Genomic DNA, 25,250 nt, shown 5'->3' with positions numbered 1-25,250 from the left:
TACGGGGAACGAATTTGCATACCAGTGGCGGGAACTCTTTTGCACCGTGCATTCCTCTTGCAACTCGAGCAATGCACTCTGCAAAAGAAGCTGCAGAAAAGGCGGGAAACTGGTCCCTGCACCGGGGTCTCCTCTTGCTACAGGAAACTCCCGTGCAATGCTCTGCAACTTAACGTGGATAATTCTAATGCCGAAGCACACACACACAATCATGCCTTTTGGGTCATGACAATAGCAAGCCTTATTTTTCCATCAAGGACTTTCTTTTACTGCTATACAAAACTTTGGCTCTATGCCTTGAAGAATTCCTGCAGCCTTTCCCTAAAAACTAATCAAAGCAAAACTCAGCTGAAACAGTGTGCGATTGGGGAGTATTTGGGTCAAAACCATGGTGTCACAAACTAAGCTCCTTGGAGTGGTCCAGAGTTACATGAGAATTAGGCCTCCACATTTGTCAGAAATGTTTAAGCCTTTCCATCATACTGGCATTATTGAGAATGTTCACAATACCCTGCTTTTATTGTCTGATCTAGATTTCCTGTTTTAGTAAGTTGTTAAAAAGTATTGTCTTGACCTGCTGGTGAGAAAATGACTGATAACCACAGGGAGCAATGAGGGCAAGCATACACATACAACTGGCTTAAAAACTACAGAAGAAAAATAAATGTACGCAATATAGATGGCAGTGTTTGTTGTACTAATATTGTATTGCTGCTTGATTAGTTAGCAATACAACACTATGCAGGATGGTGACTCCACTTCATAATTAGTGCTTACTGCCATTCTAAAATCTGAAGGTCTGCTTTTTAGAGGGAAGTTCGGTTAGTATCGTTTTTCACTAAGGCCTCACTTCACTTCACTTCACTTCAAGACTATAATGAAGGCATATCTTGGGTGGAATCTGGTAGGCATTATGCTAGACTGACAGTGAACAAGAATTCTTTAGCCAACAGAGGTACAAAGCAGTCCAAAATGTAGAAGCCTTGCAATCCTGGGGTCGACCAGGCTTACCATTTTTCTTGTGTTGCTCCCTGTTACCAGAACACGCAGTACTTCCAGCACAGCCATTTCCCATTAGTATTTTATTGAAATTGCCATCATGTTAGGGTATGTCTACTGTAATCAGGAGCATGGCAGGTACTTTATACCTGAACCATTCAGCAGAATGAACCAGATTATCTGGAGTGGGAAAACAACCTTTTCAATAAATTAAGAAACTCAGAGACTACAGAATTAGACCTTCTAGGAAATCTGTTTTTATGATGAGATGTATAATCCCATTGGGATTCATGATGGCAGAAAGAAAATAGAGAAGATCTAGGCTGGAAGCAGCAAGCAGGGGCAGTTCAAGCAATCATGGTTTTAAATTCTAAACTTACACGTTTACAATGCTGATTAATGTACTTCACTGCGACATCATGTTGTGCGAGTTATTTTTTTCAAGACAACTGCCTACATTTATGGTGGCACTGGGGCAGTTTAGTTTTCAGTAACAAGAGCTTTCAATTCCTCTCACCTGATAAGTTTATTGTGTTTGATCTGAGGGAGAGAAAACTTACAGAAAATCAAAACTATCCATGGACAAAACAAACACTGGCAAAGATCACATTTTCTTTGTGCATGTGTTACCCTTCAGCCCTAATGTTCAGCTAAAATATTAAACAAAGCAAGTAGTAAAAATCTAGAAATAGCAAGCAGGTCTTTAACAGTTTAGTTTCAAAAACTTTAGAGGAAGATCAGGTATAAATCACAGGTCTTTGTATATTTTTTACGCTATTTTTGTTGATGGGGAAAAAAAAATTAAGGCGGCTGAGAAGTCTATTAAAAAAGTAAACTGGAAAGCAGGCAATGGTGCAAGATGCATCCTTTTTCATGCTGAACATCTAGATTAGCTTTTACTGCTTACAGTTCCAAAATGCCTTCAGCGTTTGGGTTGTTAATATGGAGTTAGCAAAATAGGTTGCAGCTGCAAATCAGTTTTAATGCCCAGCTTGGGCTTTGTTGGTGCCCTGTTACACCTTAGATATGCTTTTAATTAGACTGAATAGGTTTTCCCACGGAGGGATTTAGAAAACACACCTTACCATCGCCTAGTAGGCGTTCCTATCTGTTTTCTGATGAAAAGAAGAATGAATCACCCTGAAATGTTGGGAAATGCCTTCAGTAAGGAGGTAAAACTAATCTCTTTGCTAACAAACTAACGCTGGAAACACAAAAGAGCAATGAAATAGAGCTTTTGTGGGTGAGAGGACTGACTGAAATGACCTATAGAAGATATTTGCAGTTGGGGTGGAGGGAGGTCACTATCCAAATGAGGGGCTGGGCATGCTGAAAATTCACTTCTCAAGCACAAAGGTTGTTTGGATACTGAACATTAACCCACAGTCTTGCTCTGACTTATCCCTTACATGCCCATGGATTGTTGGCCAGCAGCCATGCCAAGATCTAGACACACCATCTAGGACATAATGTCCCAGCAGTCCTAAAGGCATGACTGCAGTGCACACAGCTTGGGAAGAAGAGCTCAGGTTAGGAAAAGCTGAAGCTGCAAATTTAGAGCCACATGGATGTGGTGATGTTTGAATTGGGGATTCTGGTGCATCCCACAATGAGGATTCAGGCCAGTTGTGAAGTTTGGATGATGAACCAAGTCTTCAACAATCCTGCACATGTACACCAAATTGCAAAAAGACAGGCAATGGGTGCCTGTCTTTTGGCTCAAAGTAGCACCTTGCAACATGTTTGTAAGCAATATCCAAGGACCTTACAAATATTAGAGTTTCTCCCCAGTCCTCTTTGCACTGAGGGGGATTGTGTTGTTCTAATGTTAGTTGTGGGGAACCAAGGCACTGGGGGATTCATTAATTAACCCAAATTCACACAGACAGTAGAGCTGGGAGAGCTGGTAGAGCTGGGAATTGAACATACAGGCAGCCCCCACTTAGTGCTCTTAATTGGTTCCCGAGAAACCGAGCGCTAAGCAGAAATAGTGCTAAGTGAAATTGAAAGTTTTGATGAACCAAGAGGGCAACTGTGAGCATTATAACAAAACCCGCTGAGCACTAAGTGGAATCAGGTATGAATGTAATATGAGCGCTATAACAAAATAACGCTGTTTCACTTAGCGCTAAGTGGGGATTGCCTGTACTTCTGAATCCATGGTCAGAGTCTTAAGTACAGCACCCTTGGTTCCTCCTTTAAGTAGGGGTACTGGTAGATCTGCATGTTAGACACTAACCTATAGTGCTTACCCCAAGATTTAGGGCCAGTCTTCTCCAGCTTCTCTAGGAAAGGGTTTATGGAGTAAGCATCTTCTTTATGAACTCTTTCTTGTGCTCCCTGGCTAGCTTGATCTTGCATGTCCTCCACCTCTGACACACAGTTTAGCCTCCTGCTCTAGGATCCAACAACAGAAATTTGGGAGAAACAAAGCAAGATCCTTTGCCCTGGACTAAATGGGCCAAGTTCCAAGTGGGCTACACCAGATGTAAGCTTAGAGCATGATATGCACCTGGTAAAGACAAGGGTTGGAACAGAATGCTGACATTCAGGCCCTGAGGTTGAAAAATTGTACATTTGTGCCTAAGTACATGGAAGAAACTATGCAAGAATAGGTAATTCTTTAAGCAGCAAAACAAAAACAAACTTACCCTGGTAATAATGCCAAGGGCACTGAGACCTTCAGTTGCCAGCCATACAAGTATTGTTGCTAGAAAAGGAAAATTTATTTGGGTGTTAATGTACATCACTCTTCTAACTTCCAGGAAATTATGTTTTTCATTCCTCCTCCTGGCTATTCTAATTTTAAATCCTCCTTTCCTCTAATTCTGACCTGTACATCAAGCCCATACAGCCTTGTTATGCACCAAAATCTCCTTTGTTTGCTGCTCATTTTTATATCTTTCTGTACTTTTACAAGACAATTCATCCCTACAACATTTATTACTTTAAAGCACATCAGCAAATGGATTAATCTAACTTGAGAACCCTGTAATTTTATCTTTTATGTATTTTATGCAAAAAAACTGCTAGAATCCTATGAAGCAATAGGTCTGCTGAAACTTTGTTCATTGGTAATTAAAACACATTTCTGTGCTTCACACACAGACTGGCTTATGGGAAATAACAAAATAATATATGAAACCCACACAATTAAGCTGAAGTACTGATTATAAAATTCATCAATGCTTTTCAGCTATAATTGAATGAAAGTCTCAGTTCAGCTGAGGACTTTGATTTCTTTTTCACTCAATTCCAATTGTTTCCATCCAGTGTTTCAGTTCCTCAGACATGGGCAAAGTTCAGTGATGACAACATCAGGAACTCCCAGAATGCACGGGCCAACTCTGCCAAACTCTGTGAAGAAATGGAGAATGTGCTAGAGAACACATCTGAGGAAATGTGGAAACAATACACTGATACCAACCTGGCTTTTGATCATCGCATTTCTGAAATAGGCGATATCAAAAACAAACTGCAAGCACATCTGGCTAAGGTAAGAAAGCAAAAGTAATGTACAAATGATACTAGGAGGTCCATTACAGGAAGATCTGGAGAATTTCTTCTGGAGTTTTAAGCCTTCATCAAAAAGCATCTTGAGGTGACCTTACCAAATGTTGCAGTTTTACAGGACTTTACCAAGTGGGATTTACAAAGAGTGGGCTAGACCTAAATAAAAACCCATTAACCAAACATATACCTCTGCCAGGACCTCTCCCATGCCTGGCATTGGCTTGTGACATATTTGATTTAATGTAAACTAGCAAAAAAAAGAGCGGTACCTGAGCTGTCCTCCTCCTCTTCTCTCACTGGTATTCAGTTTCCGTTGCAAACAAGAATAGTCACAATGCAAATTTTGTTTATGGCTTTGCGGCACAGTAAAAACTCATTTCATTGTGATACTAAGCTCAGTGAGCCAGGAACAAAGTATGTGAAGAGCTTAGTATCACAGTGAAATGAGTTTTCACTTTACTACAAAGCTATAGACAACATCTGCATTGTAACTATTCCTGTTTTCAATAGAAACTGAATATTAGTGAGAGGGGAAGAGGAAGACAACTCGAGGACAGCTCCTTTTTAACTAATTTACATTAAAGTAAACAAGTCACAAGCCTATGCCAGGCATGGCAGAGTACATATTTGGTTAATGGGTTTTTAATTTAGTGTTGTTAACGATGAGTTAATTTCAGAGGCCAGACAAAGAGAAATTACCAACAGTCTTACCAACAACAGCACATTTCTCATTTGGAAGAAAGAGAAGATTTTAACAGGGCAATTTTGCTTTGAAGCAACAAGGTGATCGTCCATAGAAAACATTTATTTAAATTTAAGTACTTTCAATTTTAGTCAGTCATGAGGAATATGAGAATTCTGTATAAATAAAAAACTCGCAGCCAAGGAAAGCTTTACTTTTAAAGATTTCTTTCATTTTATATCTAGGACTAGGAAAATAGAGAAGGAAGAAAATTATGGGTGACACAGCAAGGATGACCCACTAAGCACTAGACTTTCCTCAGCCTTCTAACTTTTTGCCCACATAATTCCTACTGACAGTTGGTCTATGCAAAAATGTTTAATGTGAACATCTTCTACAGAATGTAATTTTAAAGGAGGATGGCTATCTAGTAACAAAAACAAACATTTACTCACTGACAGATCCCCTGATCAATCCATTTTTATTTTCTTGGAGATTTCACCTTTGACTTGCATAACATCTTCCTAGGCTTAAATGCTTTCTCATGTAACTCCAGACATTTACAGCTTTTTAATTAACTTGAACGATTTAATTCTTCACTCTTTTATGAATAATATTATTCAGAAACTGAATCATTTAAAAAAACAATACATCCTCATTAAAAATACATTTTGAATTTTTGCAAAAGAAAAGCTGATTATGTAACAGCAAGCTGAGACCTAAATCTTCTATTCAGGAAGCACTTTATTGCACAGCTGTCTTCATGCTACTCAAACCATGGATGGTATCTGAATAGGCATTTTTGTATTAACTCCATCTTTATTCGCTTAGCAGTAATTCTTTCACTATTAGGAAGTGACCTAAGATTATTAGTAGAGCAGTGGAAACATGTGGAATACATCAATGAGGTGCTGTCCTGGTACTGATAGATGCATGTGAGAGGACTCGTAAGTTATCTAAACTCACTTGCTAGCTTTCATATACCTTCAATTAGAAAGGTCTCCTTTTCTTGCAGAGAAAACAGTTTCTCCTGTTTGTTTCTGTATATATTTGGAAGAAATAGATTGCCCCCACACACTACTATTTTCCTGAAGTAGCTTAATATTATCATCTTATTATCAGGAACTGAAGCTGTGAAGTTAATATGCATTAATTAAAACATACTGCACCCACATGCGGATGCTTTCATTCAGAAATAAAATATTTGGGGCACTGTAGCTTATAAGTGAGCAAAACAAACTAAGGTCACTTACTTCTGAAAGAGAGCTTCTACATTATGAGCATTAACTGCATACCTCCACTGGATTTGTGTTTTACTTTCCTGAGTTTCAGTCCTTGCACAAACACGTGCCACTGCTAGTTGTCCCTGGGGAAATGCACATTCTCACTCATGGGGACACACCCAGAGTATCTGTACTTTTAATACAAAATTTTCAAGACAGAAGAAATATTAATTTATTTTATATTACCTACACGTATTACAGGGAATACCAATAAAAAAAAAATCTCAAGCTAGTAGACATGAATGGCACCTATAGTAACTTTTTTTTCTCCAGTTAACCTAAAAAGTAAATTTCATATAGAAATTCTATTTTCCTTTTGCTCTTTAAAATGTTTCACTTTCATGTCATAGTCTTTTATTTATGTTACTTGGTGATGACATGGTGTTTTCTGCCTACCTTTGTCTTGTGGTTTCTCACTAAGGCAAAACACGACACCTCATCTACACATGTACAGAATGTTGTCAATATGGTTAACAGGTCAGTAGAACTGACCCTGGACATGAACACTGTGAACTGTTCTACAATTCAGTGTATGTGCAAAAGCAGAACCAATTGCTCTGCGAGGATGTGGGGGAACACTACAGTAATGGAAGCTCAACTTCCATTTTGAAGGTTGCAGGTTGTACCAGGTCCTGGTTGCTACATTGGATATGTAATATTTAAATAAAAACAACCTATGTTTTAAATACAAACTGTTTTTCCTCTGATAAGAAGAAGAGCAAAGTGGGAATGGCTCTTTCTAGGAAAACCATAGGACCACGAGACTGGAAATAACAGCATTAAATACTTTTTTGCTTACTTTAGTCACCTTTCTGATGCCTAATCTTACAGGAATGATCACAGGTTCATATGGTCTTAAGAAGGACTCTAGAGAAACTCTGCTGGTTTGAGTCTAAAGTAGAGAGCTGTGCTTGTAGGTTGTAAGCCACATACATCAACTTCAGTGGGCTTACTCATATGAATACGCACACTGCAACCAACTAGGAGCAAGAAACTGGCCTTTAAAGCTGTTTTTGCTATTCTTTCCTATTTCTGCCTTTGCCAGGTTCTTTTTTTGTAGATGCATGTACCTGTGTGCTTTACTGGAGCTGACTAATTAGCTCTGTAATTAAGTGTCACTGTCTACACGAATGCTGGTATTAGGGTGCAGTAGATGAATTAACTCTCTAATAAGATAGTCCTGAATTGAAGTTAAATGAATTAACTATCTAATAAGATAGTCCTGTTGAGGACAGTATTTTCTTATGGTCCCCATTCTTATGGTGGAGTAATTAACTCCACTGAAACGCTTGTGTAGATGGTGACCAGGGCTGGCTGGGGTATGAAGGTGCAAAAGTGTGGGGGCTGCCTCCTACCCAACCCCGTTCTTTAGCACCTTTGTGCCCCACCCAGCCCCTCTGCCACCTGGTGCTGGTACCTGGAGCCTGGGGCTGACCCCCCAGGCTCCCTGCCAGCCTCGGGGTGCTCTGCCTTGGCTCTAACTGCTGCAGTCCTGGGTACAAGTCCAGACACTGTGCCCAGAAGCAGCTGACTCTAGCCAGTTTATCCCTGTGGACTGCACTAGAGTTTATCCCTGTGAATTAATTGAATGTTTAGATGCGCCGTGTGAGACAAAGACTGAGACTGATGACCTTCCTTATCTAGCCTTACTCACCTGGAATACGCTGAAGTAATACACAGGATTTGGCTCCATGGAATGTAATTCCACCTGAAATCTGTGTCCAGGGCCGAAGTTTGCATCCCAACTTACTATCTCATTATGTAGCCTCCTTCTCTTCCATATATTTCAGTGGCAATCTTTTCATTGGGCCCTATTCTGAAAACTTCTCCGCACTGTTCCCTGGAAATTGATATCAGGCCCATGATGCTTAATTCTGGCCGTACTGAAGACAATAGCAGTTTTACTACTGAATGCGGCAGCTGAAAACAGCTTTCTATGTCCTCCTTTTGAAAGAGTAGCATGCTTGCATTTCTAAAGCACAAAATTCAGAAAAATAACAAAACTCTCCTGGTCTCTTGAATATTTAGATTAATCTCCCTATTCTAGAGTACCCTGTTGTAAGACAACCAGATCTGCACATGGGATTCCATAAGGAGGCCTCTTTCATTGAGTGACTGTAACGTTTTTACACGAGGATGATTCTTTCCTGTTTTACTGCTGTCAATCAGTGTGCCAAAGTTTTGTCAGGAACTTACTCATCAGTGACATAATGTCTCCATCTCTGGCATCTATCAGGCAATAAATTGTACAAGACTCAGAGTAATGACTCCACACTAGAGCCCAGCTGTATTTGTAAGTATTTGCTCTCCTCCAACAGTGCTACTATATTACTGTTTTCTTCAGTCTATGCAAAATTCCTTGCACCTTCACTCTTGGATCATGAAAAGTAATTTAAAGATGGATTATAAAATCCTGATTCTCTATTCCAAGCAATTGGGGTCTTGTCACAGACTTCAGCCTAAGTAGGATCATATCATAGCAGTGCAGCCACCCACACTTTCCATTTGGGCATGTAAAAAAAAAAAAAAAAAAAAAAGATTTCACAGCGTTTACCTTAATCCTATCCACTGCACAATCCTTTTGCTGTAATGTCAAGGAAAGCAAAGAACTTTTAGTTGTATGCATTTGAAAATATATTTCATACAGTTCTCTAGACACCACAGAAAGAAAAAAAAATTACAGTCACAACTCCCATCTCTTTCCCATGTATAAATCAGCTCAGCAAGATCAATCACTTTCAGTTTCTAGTCATCAGACAACAGACAGGATGGAAACAATTCAGTAACATTTTACAGGACATATCAACTGCTCCATCACCATTTTTGCTATAAAAATGGAACAAATTTGCATTTAGTGAAGGGAATGATTTAGGAATTTGCAGACATCTCATCTTATTAGGAAAGAATCAGATATACCCATACCGTTATGTTGGTTGGAGAGCTGGAGCTTTGATAATGGATCAAGATCCAAGTTCAAATCAAGTAACCAAGGCAGCATTACTGAACCCTCAGAAGAACACTTGTTGTCAGTAATTCCCACTTTCGTTCCTGCATTTTCTGTCCAGTTGTTGTGTCCTATCACTCTTACTTCATCTGGCACTCTGCCTTCTATTGATGGAGTCTAGAAGAGGTTTCCACTTATCTTTAATTTTTCAGTGTGTACTACCTAACCCTTCTTCCCCAACACTTTAATTGGGGAAACTGCCAGGGGAGGCCAACATTCCCACAGTCCTACAGAGAGCCTCCAAGAGGGGAAAATCACTGTTACAACTTTGAACAGAAAAGTTCAAAGTTTTGAACATGCCCATGGCTGGGCAGGGAGTCCCTGCTCAAGTGGGACAGCTCCAGCCAGCCCTCTGATGGGCAGGGAATCCCTGCACTCCCTAAAGTAAAAATAACTGATTGGGCAGGATGTTTTCTTACACTGTTCTCCTAATAATCAATGTAGGAATCAGTCATAAAAGACAGCAAGTGGCATGTTTACATAGCTCTGAATTTGTAGCAGAACTGAACAACTGATCGTTTCAATGAACAATATAGAGGACAGAATACACAAGACAGAACACCTGCTATATTTTCAGGAATATTAGTAAACCTAAGAAAAGAACCACTCCTAGTCCAACAGATGACAATTGAGAAGTAATCACTATCTATCTGAGCAGTCCCATGAGTCAGTGAAAGCTTGTGTTTACTTGGATATTTTTTTCTTTATACTTGTGCAAAAAAACATTGAAAACTAGAAAAGTTCCTTTCTTTCCCTCCAAATAATTTGATTTGAAAACAAGAAAATTGATAGGCTGTCAGTCAAATATTCCATGGACCAACTGAGTGGAAAAATAAAAAGCCATTCAAAAAAATGTAATGGATTTTATACTAAAAAATTCAAAGGGCTCCGGGTTATTTATTTAGATCAATAACATTCATTACAATGTCACCTTGATATTTCAGGTCAGTTAAAAACTATCAGATTACAAAAAAGGTATCTGATAAGGAAGGTTCATAAACTCTTGCTGCTGTGGTTGTGTATCGAGACACTTATCCTCCAGCTTGTTTAAACAAAATGTTCCATTCCCCACCAAAAATCCCAGAGAGCAAGTCATTTATTTTTAGGCAAAGTTGGAGGTTCTCTCTCTTCCTTCCTACACAACAACAGAATATGCTTATGTGGTGGCTAGAAAGAAAAACAAAGACATGTTGCATTCTTAAGCCTCCTTTCTTTTCTAAGAGGATGGGAAGAGGTTATGCTACTTCTCATCTACTTTTAGCTTTTACAATAGTTGTGAAATGGCTAACACTTTCCTCTGCAGCTAAAATCAGAAGCTGGACACAATCATCTCATATATTTTCAGATATCCGCTACTTTAGAACCAATCCCTTGAGGCTGATTAGTTAATAACAAGGGCAGGGCCTGAACTCTTCAGTGCTTAAAAAGTACATGAGGTATAAATGAAGATATATGAAAACACAATAGGGAGGTGGGAGTGGAAGAAATAAGTACCGAAATGTGTATGACCTTCCCCTTAGCAATCTCTCCTATTATGCAAGACTGATATCAGGTTAGATGGACCTGTGGCTGACCGAGTATGGCACTTCTTATAGTCTTATGCTAGTCAGACTGATAGGAGCACAGAGTGGGTAATAAACAGTTGTAGGGAACATATGCTAGGTGAGAGCATATGACTAGCCCTCATCTCTAGCATATACCTTAGAACCTGGTTTATACACATTTTTAAGCACCTTACGTCTCAGTCTCTTACGCCTTTACAAATCCATTCTTGATGGCTGGATAAGCAAATAATTTGACCTATTAATACTTGAACCTATTTGGATTAAAACTCGCAGATGATTAATGACATATGACAAAGTACCATTTTAAAAGTGCATGCTAGCATAATTAGCTGAAACTTGGCTGGAAAAAACCTGTTTAAATAGGGAAGTGTACATCTTTGTCTACGAATATGTATGTATTAGGCCAGTGCTGACACATTAAGAGAGTAAATATGAAAATTAAGGCACTTCATACAGTTCTGAACTTTATAAAGTGGGGACATTGTGGGCTAGGGAAGAGAATAGAGCTTCCTCCCTATAAAGAACAATTAGTCCACTGAACTCAGAGGGCTTCTGTTTCCACTTACGTGGGGTAGATCAGCACAACTGCTGAGGGTATGTGGAGATGGAGTCCATGGGGAAGTCCAGTGCCATAGCAACAAAGTTTGACACCTGGGGCAAAGCCTGTAGCGGCAGCCTCCCCACATGCACAGATCTGAGGGGCACCCCCCCACCCCCCATGTTTGCCCTGGAGCATAGGCAGAGGGAGAAAATCTTATTTGGGGAGGCTGAGTAAAACTTAAACGATATTTCTATACACACACACACTGGCACTGCCCAGCAGGTAAGTGTGTCGGGGGAAGGAGGGAGGGAAGATTGCGGTAAGTGTGTCGGGGGAAGGAGGGAGGGAAGGATTGCGGCGGAGCAGATTGAGACCCCCATGGTGAGGGAGGGAGTGGGGCAGGGGCAGGAGCTGGGGTGAACAGAGCCCCAGGGTAGGTTGTGAGAAGGTTGGAGCCTGGGTGGCTCATCCAGGGGCAAGGGGGCTCCTGCCACTGTACACATCCCCAGGGCAGGCATGGAGGGCACATCCTCCTGGATCTGTGCGTGGGACAGAGGCAGGCTGTTGCTATGGGCTGGGACTCTGCACTCTGCTGCCTCTGCCCCAGTAGCCGTGCAAGGACACATGCCTCCTGCACACTGGCTGTGCTGAGGCCTCTACCTACCCAGTGACAGGAGGCATGTGGCTTCGCACAACTGCCAGGGCAGCGACAGCAGTGCACAGAGTCCCAGCCCATACTGGCAGCCTGCATCCACCCCATGCACAGATCACGGGGGCACGTGCCCTGCATGTCTGCCCCAGGGGTGCACACACTGGCGGGAGCCCCGTGCCCCTGGATGAGCCGCTCGCAGCTCCGACCTTTCCTCGACCCAGCCTGGGGCCCTGTTCACCCAGCCCTTGCCCCCGCCCCAATCCCTCCCTCATGTGAGGGGCCTTGATTTGCCCCTTCTATGCCCCTTCTCCCCCTACACACTTACGTGCTGGGTGGTGCTGCATGTGCAGCAGGACCAGGCTGAGTTCCTGGATGCCTGCAGGCTCTGGCTGCTCATCTGTGTCTATGTGTGCCCCTCCCCCACTGCTGCAGCTGCCCAGATCCTGCACCCAGGCTGCCCTGTGGTCCTCTGTGCTTCCACCACTGTCCTACATTTGGAGGGGCTAAGTTCCATTAGCCCTGGCCTTCTGCCACCTATGCCTGGGAGTGCACACAGCAGCAGGAGACACCCTTCCCCTGTCCTTGTGGCTCCATTCTGTGCCCTGCCTCTGCTGGGTAGCACCTGCTGGTGCCTCTTTGCTTCGCTCACCCCCCTTTGCTATAGCACTGGGGAAACCACTTGGGAGAATCATGCCTTCACAACATGCCACAGGCAGTAATCTATAGGAAAGCAGATAATGGCAAAATGGGGAGAAAAGGGAAGATGGGAACACGTCTAGAGGGATGACAATTAAATGATACATAGACCTAATATGTCTATGTGCATAAGAATGTGAATCTAAATTACATTTCATTGTGAATATTGTTAAATTTCTTCACATGAAGAGGACCTCAGCAAGCTTTTGAGTGATAAAGCTTTGATTGAACATGCAATTCACCACGAGTGAGACTGTGTTGATACTGTGATGGAAAGAAAGACATCCTTTCTCCCACACATCGCATCATTAAAACGCAAGAACTCTGTGAAATGAAACTGATTGGTATTACTGGGATTAAGTCTTACTTCATGGCTAGAGAGAGAACTCCTCTCAAGCAACCCATCTATGCCAAATAGGTTTATTCAGGCTTGGCATAGGCATCAGAATTTGACTCAAGGGAGCAGCAATCTTCTGAATAGGCAGTCATAAAGCCTTTCCTTATTCTCATGAAGGGCTCTGTAGCAGGAAATATGGACATATTTAGCAAGTTTCCTAGAAAGGAACTATTTATAGGCTTTAGTGGTTTCAGACAGCAGAAAGGGTCATCACTCGTAAGTAAATGCTTTCCTTCCTAAATTTAGAACTAAGGTAAATTTGGGGTGCTGCAGTCATGACATCCAATTTTAAAACTTCATTAATGATTGTAAACCACTTTGAAGCTAAGTGTGAAGACCCTGTAGAAACATGTAATGCCACAGTAATCAATACTAATACAGGTTTCCCTTGCTTTATACCGTAGATGCATTTCTGGGAAACGACGCTTAACTCAAATTTGCCTACAGGGAACCTACTTTACAATGTGACAAATAGGGATACGTTCCACGACCTCAACTGCACTGACCCCCAGACCCATTTCTACCACTTTTTACAAGACAATTTTGGTACTCATGAACAGCAGACAGTACACACAAGCATAGGGTGGTGGTGAATGTTACCATAATGGGGATAGCAACTACAGAAACACGTGTCGCAGACAATGAGCGAGGAGCACAGATCCACACAGGAGACTACATTTTGGTGCGTGTCACTCCCACAATGCACTGCACAAAGCAGCTGACTGAGGGCTTCCACCAAACTGATCGCATAAGTGTGAATTTACCTCGTATATAATGAATTGTTGGTATAAAAGGGTCATTGCATAAGAGCAAATTCACATATATAGAACCTGCATAAAGCAAGGGAAATCTGTAAGTAGCAGCAGCTGCCTAGAGCCAAGGCCAACAGTAAGGTGTTGACCTCTTTTGTTGCATGTCTCCAGTGGTTAAGGCCTTTCTAGACATATGTGTTAACTGCAAATAAATCTGTGCACTTACCATGGAACTACTAATCTAATTTAAATAGTGCAGAAAAGTGATTTGGGTTTTAATTTGGGTTGGCAGCTTGAATAAAAGTTTATGAGAGAGGCTGAAATTGAATTCAAACAGCCAAATCCAAATTAAAATCCAAATTGTCCTCACTGCTACAGTAACCTGGTTTTCGAACCTGAGTTAAATTTAGACCTTTTATTCCCCTCCCCAATAGACACATACCCTAAGTATGTTGCTTTACACCCTGTGGAGAAGTTTTATAATTAATTGTTTTATCTGTACTTGCCATTTCTTCTCTTAATGGATTCCTGGACTGTTGCATACCTCTCTTTCCCACCAAGAAAGAAAAGTAAAAATTCAAACTAAAACTAAAAAAAACTGCAAAACAAAATGTGCCCTGAAGCTAATAAATAAAAAAAACAACACACATGCCAAAAATAGCATCCCCTCACATACACACATGGTTTTTAACTCTGAGATGAGTCAAAGATGCTGTGAATTCTACTGTGACACTTCCTCAGCCTGACAAAGTGTGTTTGTACCCAAAAACTTGCAAAGAAGATTTTTTCCAACTACTTTAGTTGGTCTGATAAAAGACATCGGATTTACCCAAAGAACCTTGTCTGCTTATGTCCATAAACCAACATGGCTACAACCTACACCTGGGAATTCTACTAGGATCTTTACTGTTGTTAATTGATTTTACACTTAGACATGGTCAGTAACATAAAGAACGGAGCGAGATGCAATGCAAAAGATGTTTGTCCAAATTAATCCCTACTTCATTTATTAAACATCTGAGTTTTACCTATAATACAGTTATTCCAAAGATAATTACATATCAGAATAATACCTTGAAATACTGTGGTCAGCTGAATTAAAACTAAATGTGAAGTTAACTTTAATTACACAAAGTACTCACGTAAATGAAATAACTGATAAGAAATTATTTAAACAGGAAATATGTACAATGAAGACATTAAAAGATCAGACTGTGAAGCAAATATCAAAAAGCAAAGAAACTTACAAAACCACATGGGCATCTGAACATCACCTGACCTCTTTTTGTATTCAGTTACTAGACATTTAGCAAAAACTCAGAAACAAGAAGAGCCATGGTTAAGGTCTGACGGTAGTACTTTAAAAATATGTTGTGTGTAAGGCTGTTCTGATCTCAGCAAGATCTATGCATGTGGCTTCATTCCTAGTAATTTTGAATCCAGCCAGTAACAGTCATGGCGCTGGTGAAATGAAGGAGAACAGCAGTTTACATAAACTCTCAGGAATGCTGTAGCACAAAATTCTGCTTGATTTTTGTAAGGGAAGGATAATATGATGGGCAGTTGCTTAAGCCAATCCCTAGTTAGGATCTCTCAGGAACACACTGTTCAGGATCAGTTGTTTTTGCTTCCTCTCTGGAGGTCATCCAGAAATGACGTAGCCTGGTGCAACACTATCTGGTGATTTTCCCCACCAATCCCTTTATGCATTTTAGGTTATCTGAATGCTTTAATCCAATCTGTTTTGAGAGTATGTAATCAAAAGTGAATTGCATAGAGTTTCTGCCATGCATCGGAGGTAGTTCCCCTCAGGGCATTTTTTATTTTATGTCCTGAATGACAGTCTGTGAAAAAGGAGAGACCTTAGCCAGGAACACAGAATGAGCATAAACCACATCCACTATGAATGCAATCAGTCAAGATTTAAGTTATGCAGCCATCTTTAAATTTGGATTGTGAGTTCAGATAATAAATAATGTTTTCCCAGTGACAGACTAGGAAGGGCATTATTTCTTTGATGATACCTAATATGCTTTCAGACTATTCTCACCTGCATAAGTAGCACACAAGAGCACTTAATGAGAACCAAATAATATAAAGAGTGCTTTAAAGTTATTGCTGTTTAAACAAATTGAAACTGAACACATGAGAGTATGAAATATTTCAGTGCTTTTTCTGGTAGAAAACTCCCTGGTAGTCCACTGTTTTTAGACATATTTGCCTTATATATGCAGGCACAAATATAAAGGAACATATTTTCTAATTAGAAAATAAGCTCGTACCCCTTACAAATGTTAAAGTTTTGCTTATTGAAAGTGCAAATTGTACAAGTGTGCTGAGTGACTCTAAACATCAAACATAATTTTTAACCAGTTATTGCACTATTAATAATGAAGGAAACCCTTTCAATTTTCTAATAACAGAGGACATTAGAATCCTCTACCTTCTATGTTGTCAAGAAAAGAAATGTATATTCACTGACTTTATGAAGGTGGTGGGGCCTGTACAGATGTAGTTACGTATTATTTTGTAGCTGTCGTTCAGAAGGCATCCAGACCAAAAATGTGTCTCTGGAATAAAATGTCAGTTATGGGACATGGTCCAGTGAATGTGGAGAGAAGGAAAAAGTGCACTGCACTCCTCTAAGAACCTGCGTAGAACAGGGAAGAAAAGAGATTGCGGGAGAGAGGAGATTGGAGAAGACAATAGTGCAGCCAGCCTGCATGCATGCAACTAGAATACCAGCTGCAGTTGCAGGACTTAAATAGTTCCATTAATAAACAGCCAGTTTAGTTTGATAAGTATGGAGCCCTCTCCTGGGGGTATTATCCATGAGGCAGTTCCCATCATGGCCTCCGGCTGCCTCTCTCATATTGAGGAACAAGGCCAGATGAGTTACTTTCTACTGAATGGAGGGGCAAGAGGAGGATGGCAACGTTACAAACAATTTCTTTGTGTCTCCTTACCCCTCTTCTTGAGCCTGTCCTAATAAGTTTAATACTCATTATGCCTCCTGCAGGAGAACCTGTGCACATCTACACATGCTATTAATGCACAGGAAAGTTACTATGCATTAAAAAAGGAGCAGTAAATTGCCCCCAGGGAAAAGGTCTACACATGTGCTGACTTAGAAGCAAATTTACTTCCGAACAGAGCAGGTGAGACCAGGGATGTTCTTGCCCCCTACCCTGCTCTTCCCTATTGCAGCATCCAGGGGGAGCTCCAGGCTTCTCTGGGTGCCAGCCCAGGGCTGGCAAGGGGCCAGGAGCTGGTGGACTGCTGCATCCCAGCCACATGGGGATTGGACTCTATCCCCAGGTGGCCAGGATAGGTGTCCCCGCAGGGATGCTGCCTGGCAGCCACTTGGGAATCAGGAGGGTCCGGATACCCCCATGTGGTGGGGAGAGGACTCCCCACCTGGGGGGGTACAGGCATGTGGGGATTGGGACACTAGGCGGAGACACTTCTCCCCACCACATGGGGATCGGGTCCCAACCTAGTTCCTACCAGGCTGGGATGCAGCAGTCCTAGCTGCTGGGACAGCTCTCCTGGCCAGGTGGGGATCAGGACAGTCCTTTTTAGCATGTGCTGTTAAAAAGCAGAGCCGGGCCCCTTGAAGCTATGCTGTGGCTGCCGGCCAGGCTCCTCTCGGCAGGTAACACATTACAGACCCTGAAACAATGCCTTTGAGATGCTCAGGATACTCTTCAGCTGCTTATCCTTAATGAATCAAGACTGGAACATGACCTTTCTGTGAAGGCAAACTCCCTCTTCATTGTGGCGGGGAGACAGCTGCCCCTGCAGCCAGCACAGCTTTCGCCACATGGGACTTAGCCAGGCAGCAGTGGGCCACCTGCTGCCAGGGGCTGACCAAGAACAAATTTCTCCCTGCCAGCATCTACATATACACTACTGCACAGTAGCTAATGCGCAGTTAATCTACTATCTGTATTTTCAGGTAGTAGATAACTGCGGATTGGCTTAGTTTATTGTGCAGTAGCCTTGCGCATGATTAAATAGCAACACTTTACTGCACAGTATATTAATCTAATGCACAGTAAAGCATCTTATGTAGAGACACCCCCTGCTCCCCAACTCAAGTCACTGGCCAAGTGGTGTACAGTGCGTTTTGATTCATATGTCACATTACAAAGACAGCAGTGTCATGAAGATGTTTCATTCTTATCTCAGGACAAACACATTTTGTCCTGAGATAAGTGCCTCATTGCTCTGGGGCACTATTTTTATATTATTATGTTACTGTTCCCAATCTAGTGCCCTGGGCTCCTTCAGTTGCTTTATAAACACAGGCACACTTGCTTAGCAAACCTAAGTTATACCATCTATCTACTGATGGGACAGACAGGCAGTTGGTGTAGCTAAGATCTGAATGAAGTCATGCCTTACTCAGGGTCAGGCTAAGAATTCATAAATCCCTCATTCTGTTTTGAGCAGAAACCAAATATCCACCCAGTTTAAAGAACTAGTTATAAATACTCTTTGGCTCGACACTTTCTGTGCTGAGGACGTGTGCACCAGGGTTGTTATTTGAAGTAGACACTCTTATTTTAAACAATTTGGAATGAATTGTAAAGGAGATTAATTTACCAGACCAAAATTATCCCAAGCATAAGCCCACTGGAGACAATGAAATTACACCATGATGAATTTGGCTTGCTGGCATCCAACCAGGCGTAGAATAGAAAGAGCTACTGTATCGGTAGACACTGTAATACAAACACAGGAAAGGAGGACCCTGCTAAGCAGTGGGTGACCTCTACATATTTATTTTCCTCACATTCCTGTTACACCCCTGCAGGTTGATATTTTAGTTGGCATTCAAGGTAGTGGGGGCCTTGTAGCAGCGAGTGTGAGGCATAGGATTAACAGTGTCTCTAAAAAGACACAAACAACTCCTAATCTGCTGGCAATACATTTGGAAAGGATAAAAGGAGGAAATGCCCCATGACACACAAAAACTGTAGGATCACTAAGCAAAGCTAGATAACGCTAATGAAGTTTGCTGCCATTGGACACTACTCAGGCTTTACCTTTTGATCAGCAACAGAGTCTAAACAAAGCTTGATGGATCTACCTCTCTTCATGACAAAGCAGAAACCAGGATGTGGATTTTCTGTCTAATGACTCTTGTACAATGTATAATACAGCTTCATTAGGTCTATTTGCTTTATTTACTTTTTAAATTGCTTTGTTTGCCTGTTCACTCAACCTGTTTTATAAGGTATTTTGCTCTCTTATTGTAAGATGCTCTGAGCCTTTACTGGGTAGGATGGTTTATAAATAAAATAAACAGATAAATACATGAATAAAAATAATGAAGTCTTATCATTGAGCTGTTCCTCTGAAAAATAGGTGTGGCTACAATGCTCATTGTATTACCTGCGTAAATCTTTCTTTTATAAATACAGGGTAACTTAGATGGCGATTACTGAATTAAAAAAGCAAATACTATAGAGTGAAATTAGCAGAAGAGACAAGCTACCCTTAACTTCAATTTCTTTAATTACATTTTGTGTTCTCCTAGTTATAAAATGTGATAGCTTCCCATGAGTTACAGTACACTTGCCTATTCTGCTCCCTCACCATGCAAAAACAAGCACAACTTTATGACTTCCCCCTGCTGCTTTTCCTATTTTATTATATAGTTTAAATCAAACAAAAAAGCCATGAGGACTCTGCAGGAAATTGTTATTAGAGGCTGTTTTGCAGTTTAAAATTATGCTGCTCTAATTCCACTGGCATCTCCCTTCTGGTGCTGCTCTCTCTACATGTCCCTCCAATTTGAAAAAAAGAAAGAAAGACTTTGTAAGTGAGCTGTTTTCTTCTCTCTTGGCTCAGAGAGGAGTTTTCAAAAACTTCAGAATTCAGCTCCAGTGTGAAAAAAAAATTACCCGTGATTCGGTGTCCTTGCAGTAGACTGCTGAAAGATTTGGAGTATGCAGCAGCTTCAGTGGGGCCATACTGGGTCACTGTTTTAGGCGATTTGACACCGCCACACAACTGGAAATAAGGAAGTATATGTAAGCTTTGAATGACAGTAGCAGCTTGTCTGGAATTTTACACATCCTTGCTATACTCACTGTTCAAGAAGCATCTTTTTGATGTGGGGAGAGACTGGAGAAGTTCTATAACACGTTAGTCCCTAATAAAGTCGTCTTTTGAAACTGATGATATACAGGATAATATTGTTGGACATTGTTTTCCAGAAAAGTTGCATGCTCCACTTCTGTCTAAGCAGGAGAAGGGTAGGGAACCAGTTAAAGGAATTTAAAACTCTGTTTTGTCATCAATACTCAATTTTGCAATGGGAGGGACATGGCTTATTATTATCTCATGGACTTAGCATGGGATTCCTAGGAATGTCTGCAATAAGTGAACTAGTTTTCAGAGATATAATTATAAGGACCCCCACCTGAAATTTCTTTGGTTAAGTGTTATTGAGTATCCATCTGAAGAAATAGCATAGTTACCTTCAGTACCAAAGCAAAACAGACAAAATATACTTTGTTGCCTTAAATTAGGGATTTGCTAGCAGATAACAACAAAATGACATGCCAGAAAATAGATGGTTAAGATTAGGAGTTGCCTGCCTTAAATATCAACATGGATTCTGATAACTAGTTAGGTTAATTCAGCAGTAACTTCTACTATGATATAAACCATAAAGCTTCAAGGGTGCTCTGACCATAGGTTGCATAGGGGTTCATAGATTTCATAGACATTAGGGCTGGAAGGGACCTTGGAAGATCATCGAGTCCAGCCCCCTGCCCAAAGGGCAGGAAGTCAGCTGGGTTCATAGGATCCCAGCAAGATGAGCATCCAGTTTGCTCTGGATTCATTCCAGCTGGTTCATTCCAGCTAATGGAAAGGGACCGAGACTACAGTGCAAATTTCATGGCTCAACTTCTCAAAGTTGCATAACTGGTCCTGTAATTAGTGGAGTAAGATTATATCAGCTGTAGGGAATATAAGGAGAAAGAAAAGGAAAGAAATAAGATTCTTAGTTTAGAGCCTACTTTAGCAACAGCATTTACACCTGAATGCTTGGTGACCTTTACTCAAGATTTTGATATACTGTGTTCCTGTACAGCATTTTTCTACACTCCTATGAATACAATGTCTTTGTTCCAAGCTTAGTGTTCCTGTTATTGAGTTTCTTTACTCAGATGTAAGGAACAATATTCCTACATTGTGACTCATACCTACTGTTGGTTAGCACTTTTGGAAACTGTGGGACGTTTCCACTGTTTTATGGAAGCTGTTGCCTGCATGTTGGGCTACTTTACCTACTCACTGTGGGTTTAAGATAAGTGCTATTTTATGTAAGCTGAAGTAGGGAAGAGTAGAAGCAGAGAATTTTGATTAAATTTGTGGTGAGGCCCATAAAAATGCTCTTTTTTATATTTAGACACTTCAAGAAATCTTCCAGATAGAAAATACAATTATGTTGCTGGAGAGATCTATAATGGCCAAGGAATGTCCACTGAAAGTGGCTCAGACCCGCCTGGAGGGAAGAACAAGACGACCCAACATAGAACTTTGCTGTGACATCCCTCAGTTTAAGTAAGTATATGCACGGGTTTGCTACCCCTCAGGGGATAGTTCAAGAAGTAAATTTCAGATGAATTAATTATGAGATATTTTAAAGACTGCAGAGCCCATCATAAGAGAAATCACACATGTCAAGATTAGAATTATGTTACTTACAGGGTGACATCTGATTAAAATTGTAAATCCTAGAAGAAAGAAATAAAATTGAGGCCAAACAGGAGCAAATGAAATCAATGAGCCAAAACGTGTGTTGTCCCCCTACCACATCAGTTAGGAGATACAGTGTTCAGGTTCCCATCTAAAACTTAATTACACGTAAGCATGACCCCTCTATATTCTGAAGTAATTTTTCAGTGCTGCTATACAATAGTGTTACTACTCTAAGATCACTTTTTGGAGAGCTGACACCAACTGCATACAGTTTGAATGAACAGTTTCATGCACAAATTGCCTTTCCATTGTGGATGGTAGGTTTCTGTTACAATACTATGTGCAACGAGAGAAACCACCTCTCCTTCTCTAGAAGCTTATCAAACAGTTCAAGTTCTTCTCCCTTCTGCTCATTTGGAGCATATCACCTCTGTGCAAAAGTCAGTTTACAGTTGAACCTTGCCAACATAGGAAAACATAAATGTCACCTTCAAGATTATATTAAGTTCGGATTTCCTCAAGGAGCACTGTGATGCTACCCACAATGTTCCTCCAGCACACAGAGGGAACATCAGACTCCAACAGAAATAATTTGGCAGATTTGCTTAACAGTTTTATTTTGTTCTCTAGAAAACAAACAGGGCCCCACTTCAAAAAAGATCTGAGATATATGTGTGATATACAAATAGTATACATCAGGGGTGTCAACTCACCTTGTGCTCTGGGCTGGAATCAGATTGCAGGGCTCTTTGTGGGTCTGATTCAGACCACAGGGCTTCCTGTGGTCTGGATCCAGCCCAGGAACAAGGAAGCTGTGGTGGCAGCTTCAGCTCCAACCCTGGGCAAGTGGTGGCACCTACAGCTCTTCCCTTGTGCCGTATGCCACAGCAGCAGCTCCAGCTCTGGCACCAGTGCGTGTGACAGCAGTGCCAATGGGCAAAGTGGCTGGAGGGTGACTGGGGCTGAATGTTCTTGTTCACCCTCCTCCCATTGAATGCCATGTCTGTCAGGGCCTGAGGACTCCTGATTCTATGGCAGGCCACTCCTCCCAGCATGCCTGTAGCCTGTCAGGCTGGATAGAGTGGCACCGTGGCCACAGCTATGTATCTGACACCCCTGCTGGATATAGTACCTTCCTAGAGGGTGAGGCAATCAGTGCTGGTCATGGGTTTATGTTCATTTTCTTAACTGTATTCTATCACATCAAATCAGTATTAAAAAATGATGTTAGTGACCTGTAGTTCATTATGTTATCACCTTCGTAGTTTTCCCTCAAACTCAGGGAACCATAAACTGTTGAATATGATATATTTTCCATGTGCCTGCATGTGCCTTCTTAGGCAGACAGCTTTATGGCTGGCTTTGAAATTTGTTCTGGGCATGTTCACATATTAGACTGTTTCATCTTTAGGAGCCATACAGATTCCATTGCGGGAGGGTGGTGTGCTGGCCATGGGTGACTGGTGCCACCTTTGTCAGGGAAGTCAGTGACTGGGGGGGGTCCCCCTGCGGCCAATCTTATCAATGGGGGGCAGGGGCTCCCCCCACAGCTGCTTCCCGAAGTGGCCACGGTCGCTTCCAGGAGTGCCATGGCACTTCTACTCCCTGGCTGGCGCTCACGGGGCAGGGGGGAACTGGTGCTTCTGCCTGCCCTCCCTGCCCGTTGCTTGAGCGGCAAGCACAGCCAGTCAGGAGGTGCACCTGCACTCTCAGGGGGTGCACGTGCACCCCCTACGCATTGCCACTGGTGCTCGCTTTTGAGACAGTGAGCCTCTTCTCTCACAGTAATAGTTTTCTTTTTTGCAGGTTTCACATCCCACATATCCCATTTGTATTAAATGCTTAAATAAATTACAAGTTTCAGCGCTCAGGATCAGCCAGATTTGGATTTCTTCATATAAAAAATAAAATAAAATAAAATAAATCAGGTGGCCCTAAACACTAAGTTATAACTCAAGTGGTACCTTTGCTTTGAGGCCCCAACTGATGGCCAAGAGAGCTTACAGCTCTAATAGTGATCTGGCATTTATTATATTTAAGTTGGTAGGATCCCACTACCTATGCTTTTTCTTCCCCTAGATACTCTGGAAGGTCCCTTCCATAACTGTTCTTCTGTCATGCTTTTTTCTACACTATCTCCTTACACATGGAAGGTTCTTTACCTTTGATCAGTTTCTCTTCTTTCAAAACAATTCCTTACACATACAATTTTTTCAAAACCTGTCAATTTAGGTCCAGTATACAAAACTATTTATCATCTTCCTTCCCTCCCCTCCAAAAAGTCTGAGCTCTTTGGATTAACCTCCAGCCAGTCATCAAATCTCTGCATTTCTGAATTAAAATATAAAACGTTTGTGTAGGGTCCATGTCCTTTGTGTTCTTGACAGCACCAAGAATGCAGTGACACTCCACAGCTATAGCTACAGGTCTCAGTTCAACCACAGACTGAAGCTTCATTGAGGTCCAGAAAATTGAGAACATGCTGAAGTGCTTTGCTGAACTGAGACCATAGGGACGTAAGTGTGACAGATGCAGAGAACAAAATTCAAATTGTTTCTGAGGCTCCTCAACTGGCCCATAGGTTATCTGACATCTGCTGAAGTAATTTATGCTTGGTTTATGTACTGTTTTCATACTAGGATAACTGTTTTGGTTAGAGGTGCAATTTTTAGCCCAAATATTTAGGCTGGTATAAATCCAATAGGTTTAGTCATACTGGTGTGCAGGTGTCTTAAACCATTATAGTTTATTCTATTTCCCATAGGAGGATAAACTATTCCACTTTCCATATGTGAATAAAATGTATTATTATAATCACTTATCTGTAGGGCCTGTTTTAAATCATGGGCTCAGCTCACTAATATTGTGGCCCAGTTGTGGTGGGGGGCTACCATTTTGGTGCCCAGATCATGGCTGCCCCCTACCCCCCAAAACCCCTGATTGGCTAAGGGGGCAGGTTTAATTGCAGCAGCAGAGGCCTTGCTCCAAAATCCTCTGATCACTGCTGAAAAGCCCATGACTCCCCACACCTCACTGGAGATGGCCCTGACCCTGGTAGGGGAGGAGCTATTTACTTCTCTGGGGGGAGGGGTGGGGGTACTGGGGTGTGGGGAGTTGGGGGCACCTGGGGTCTGCCTTAGCAGGTGGCCCTGGCACCAGGTAGGGTACAGGCTGTTTGCTCCTCTGTGCGTGTATGCTCTTCTCCCACCCCCAACCCCTGGCACCCCAGTTTTCCCTCCAGGAGGACCAAAGAGCCCCTCATATACCTGGTGCCAGGGCCACCTTCCAAGGCAGCTCCAGTTTTCCTACCTGGAGCAGCAAATAGCCCCTCCCCTATCCAGTGCCAGGGCTATCTGCCAAGGGAGCCCTCAGGTGCCCCCAATCACCTGTACCCCAGTTTTCCTGCCTAGAGGAGCAAACAGCCCCTCCATTACCCATTTCTAA

At 41.7% G+C, this 25,250-nt stretch overlaps 1 protein-coding gene across 1 annotated transcript in view; it reads left to right on the top strand.

Moving 5' to 3' along the window:
• TEKT5 (tektin 5) overlaps positions 1-25,250 on the top strand; it is a 41,969-nt gene that overhangs the window by 12,225 nt on the left and 4,494 nt on the right. Inside the window, exons 5-6 of the mRNA XM_006015532.3 lie at positions 4,273-4,495; positions 21,514-21,668. Coding sequence (XP_006015594.2) covers positions 4,273-4,495; positions 21,514-21,668 — 378 coding nt within the window. The remainder of the gene's footprint in view (positions 1-4,272; positions 4,496-21,513; positions 21,669-25,250) is intronic.

This window comes from Alligator sinensis, unplaced genomic scaffold, assembly GCF_000455745.1.
Source record: "Alligator sinensis unplaced genomic scaffold, ASM45574v1 scaffold73_1, whole genome shotgun sequence".
In the NCBI taxonomy this organism is placed as follows: Eukaryota; Metazoa; Chordata; order Crocodylia; family Alligatoridae; genus Alligator; species Alligator sinensis.
This window is presented reverse-complemented; position numbering and strand designations above follow the sequence as displayed.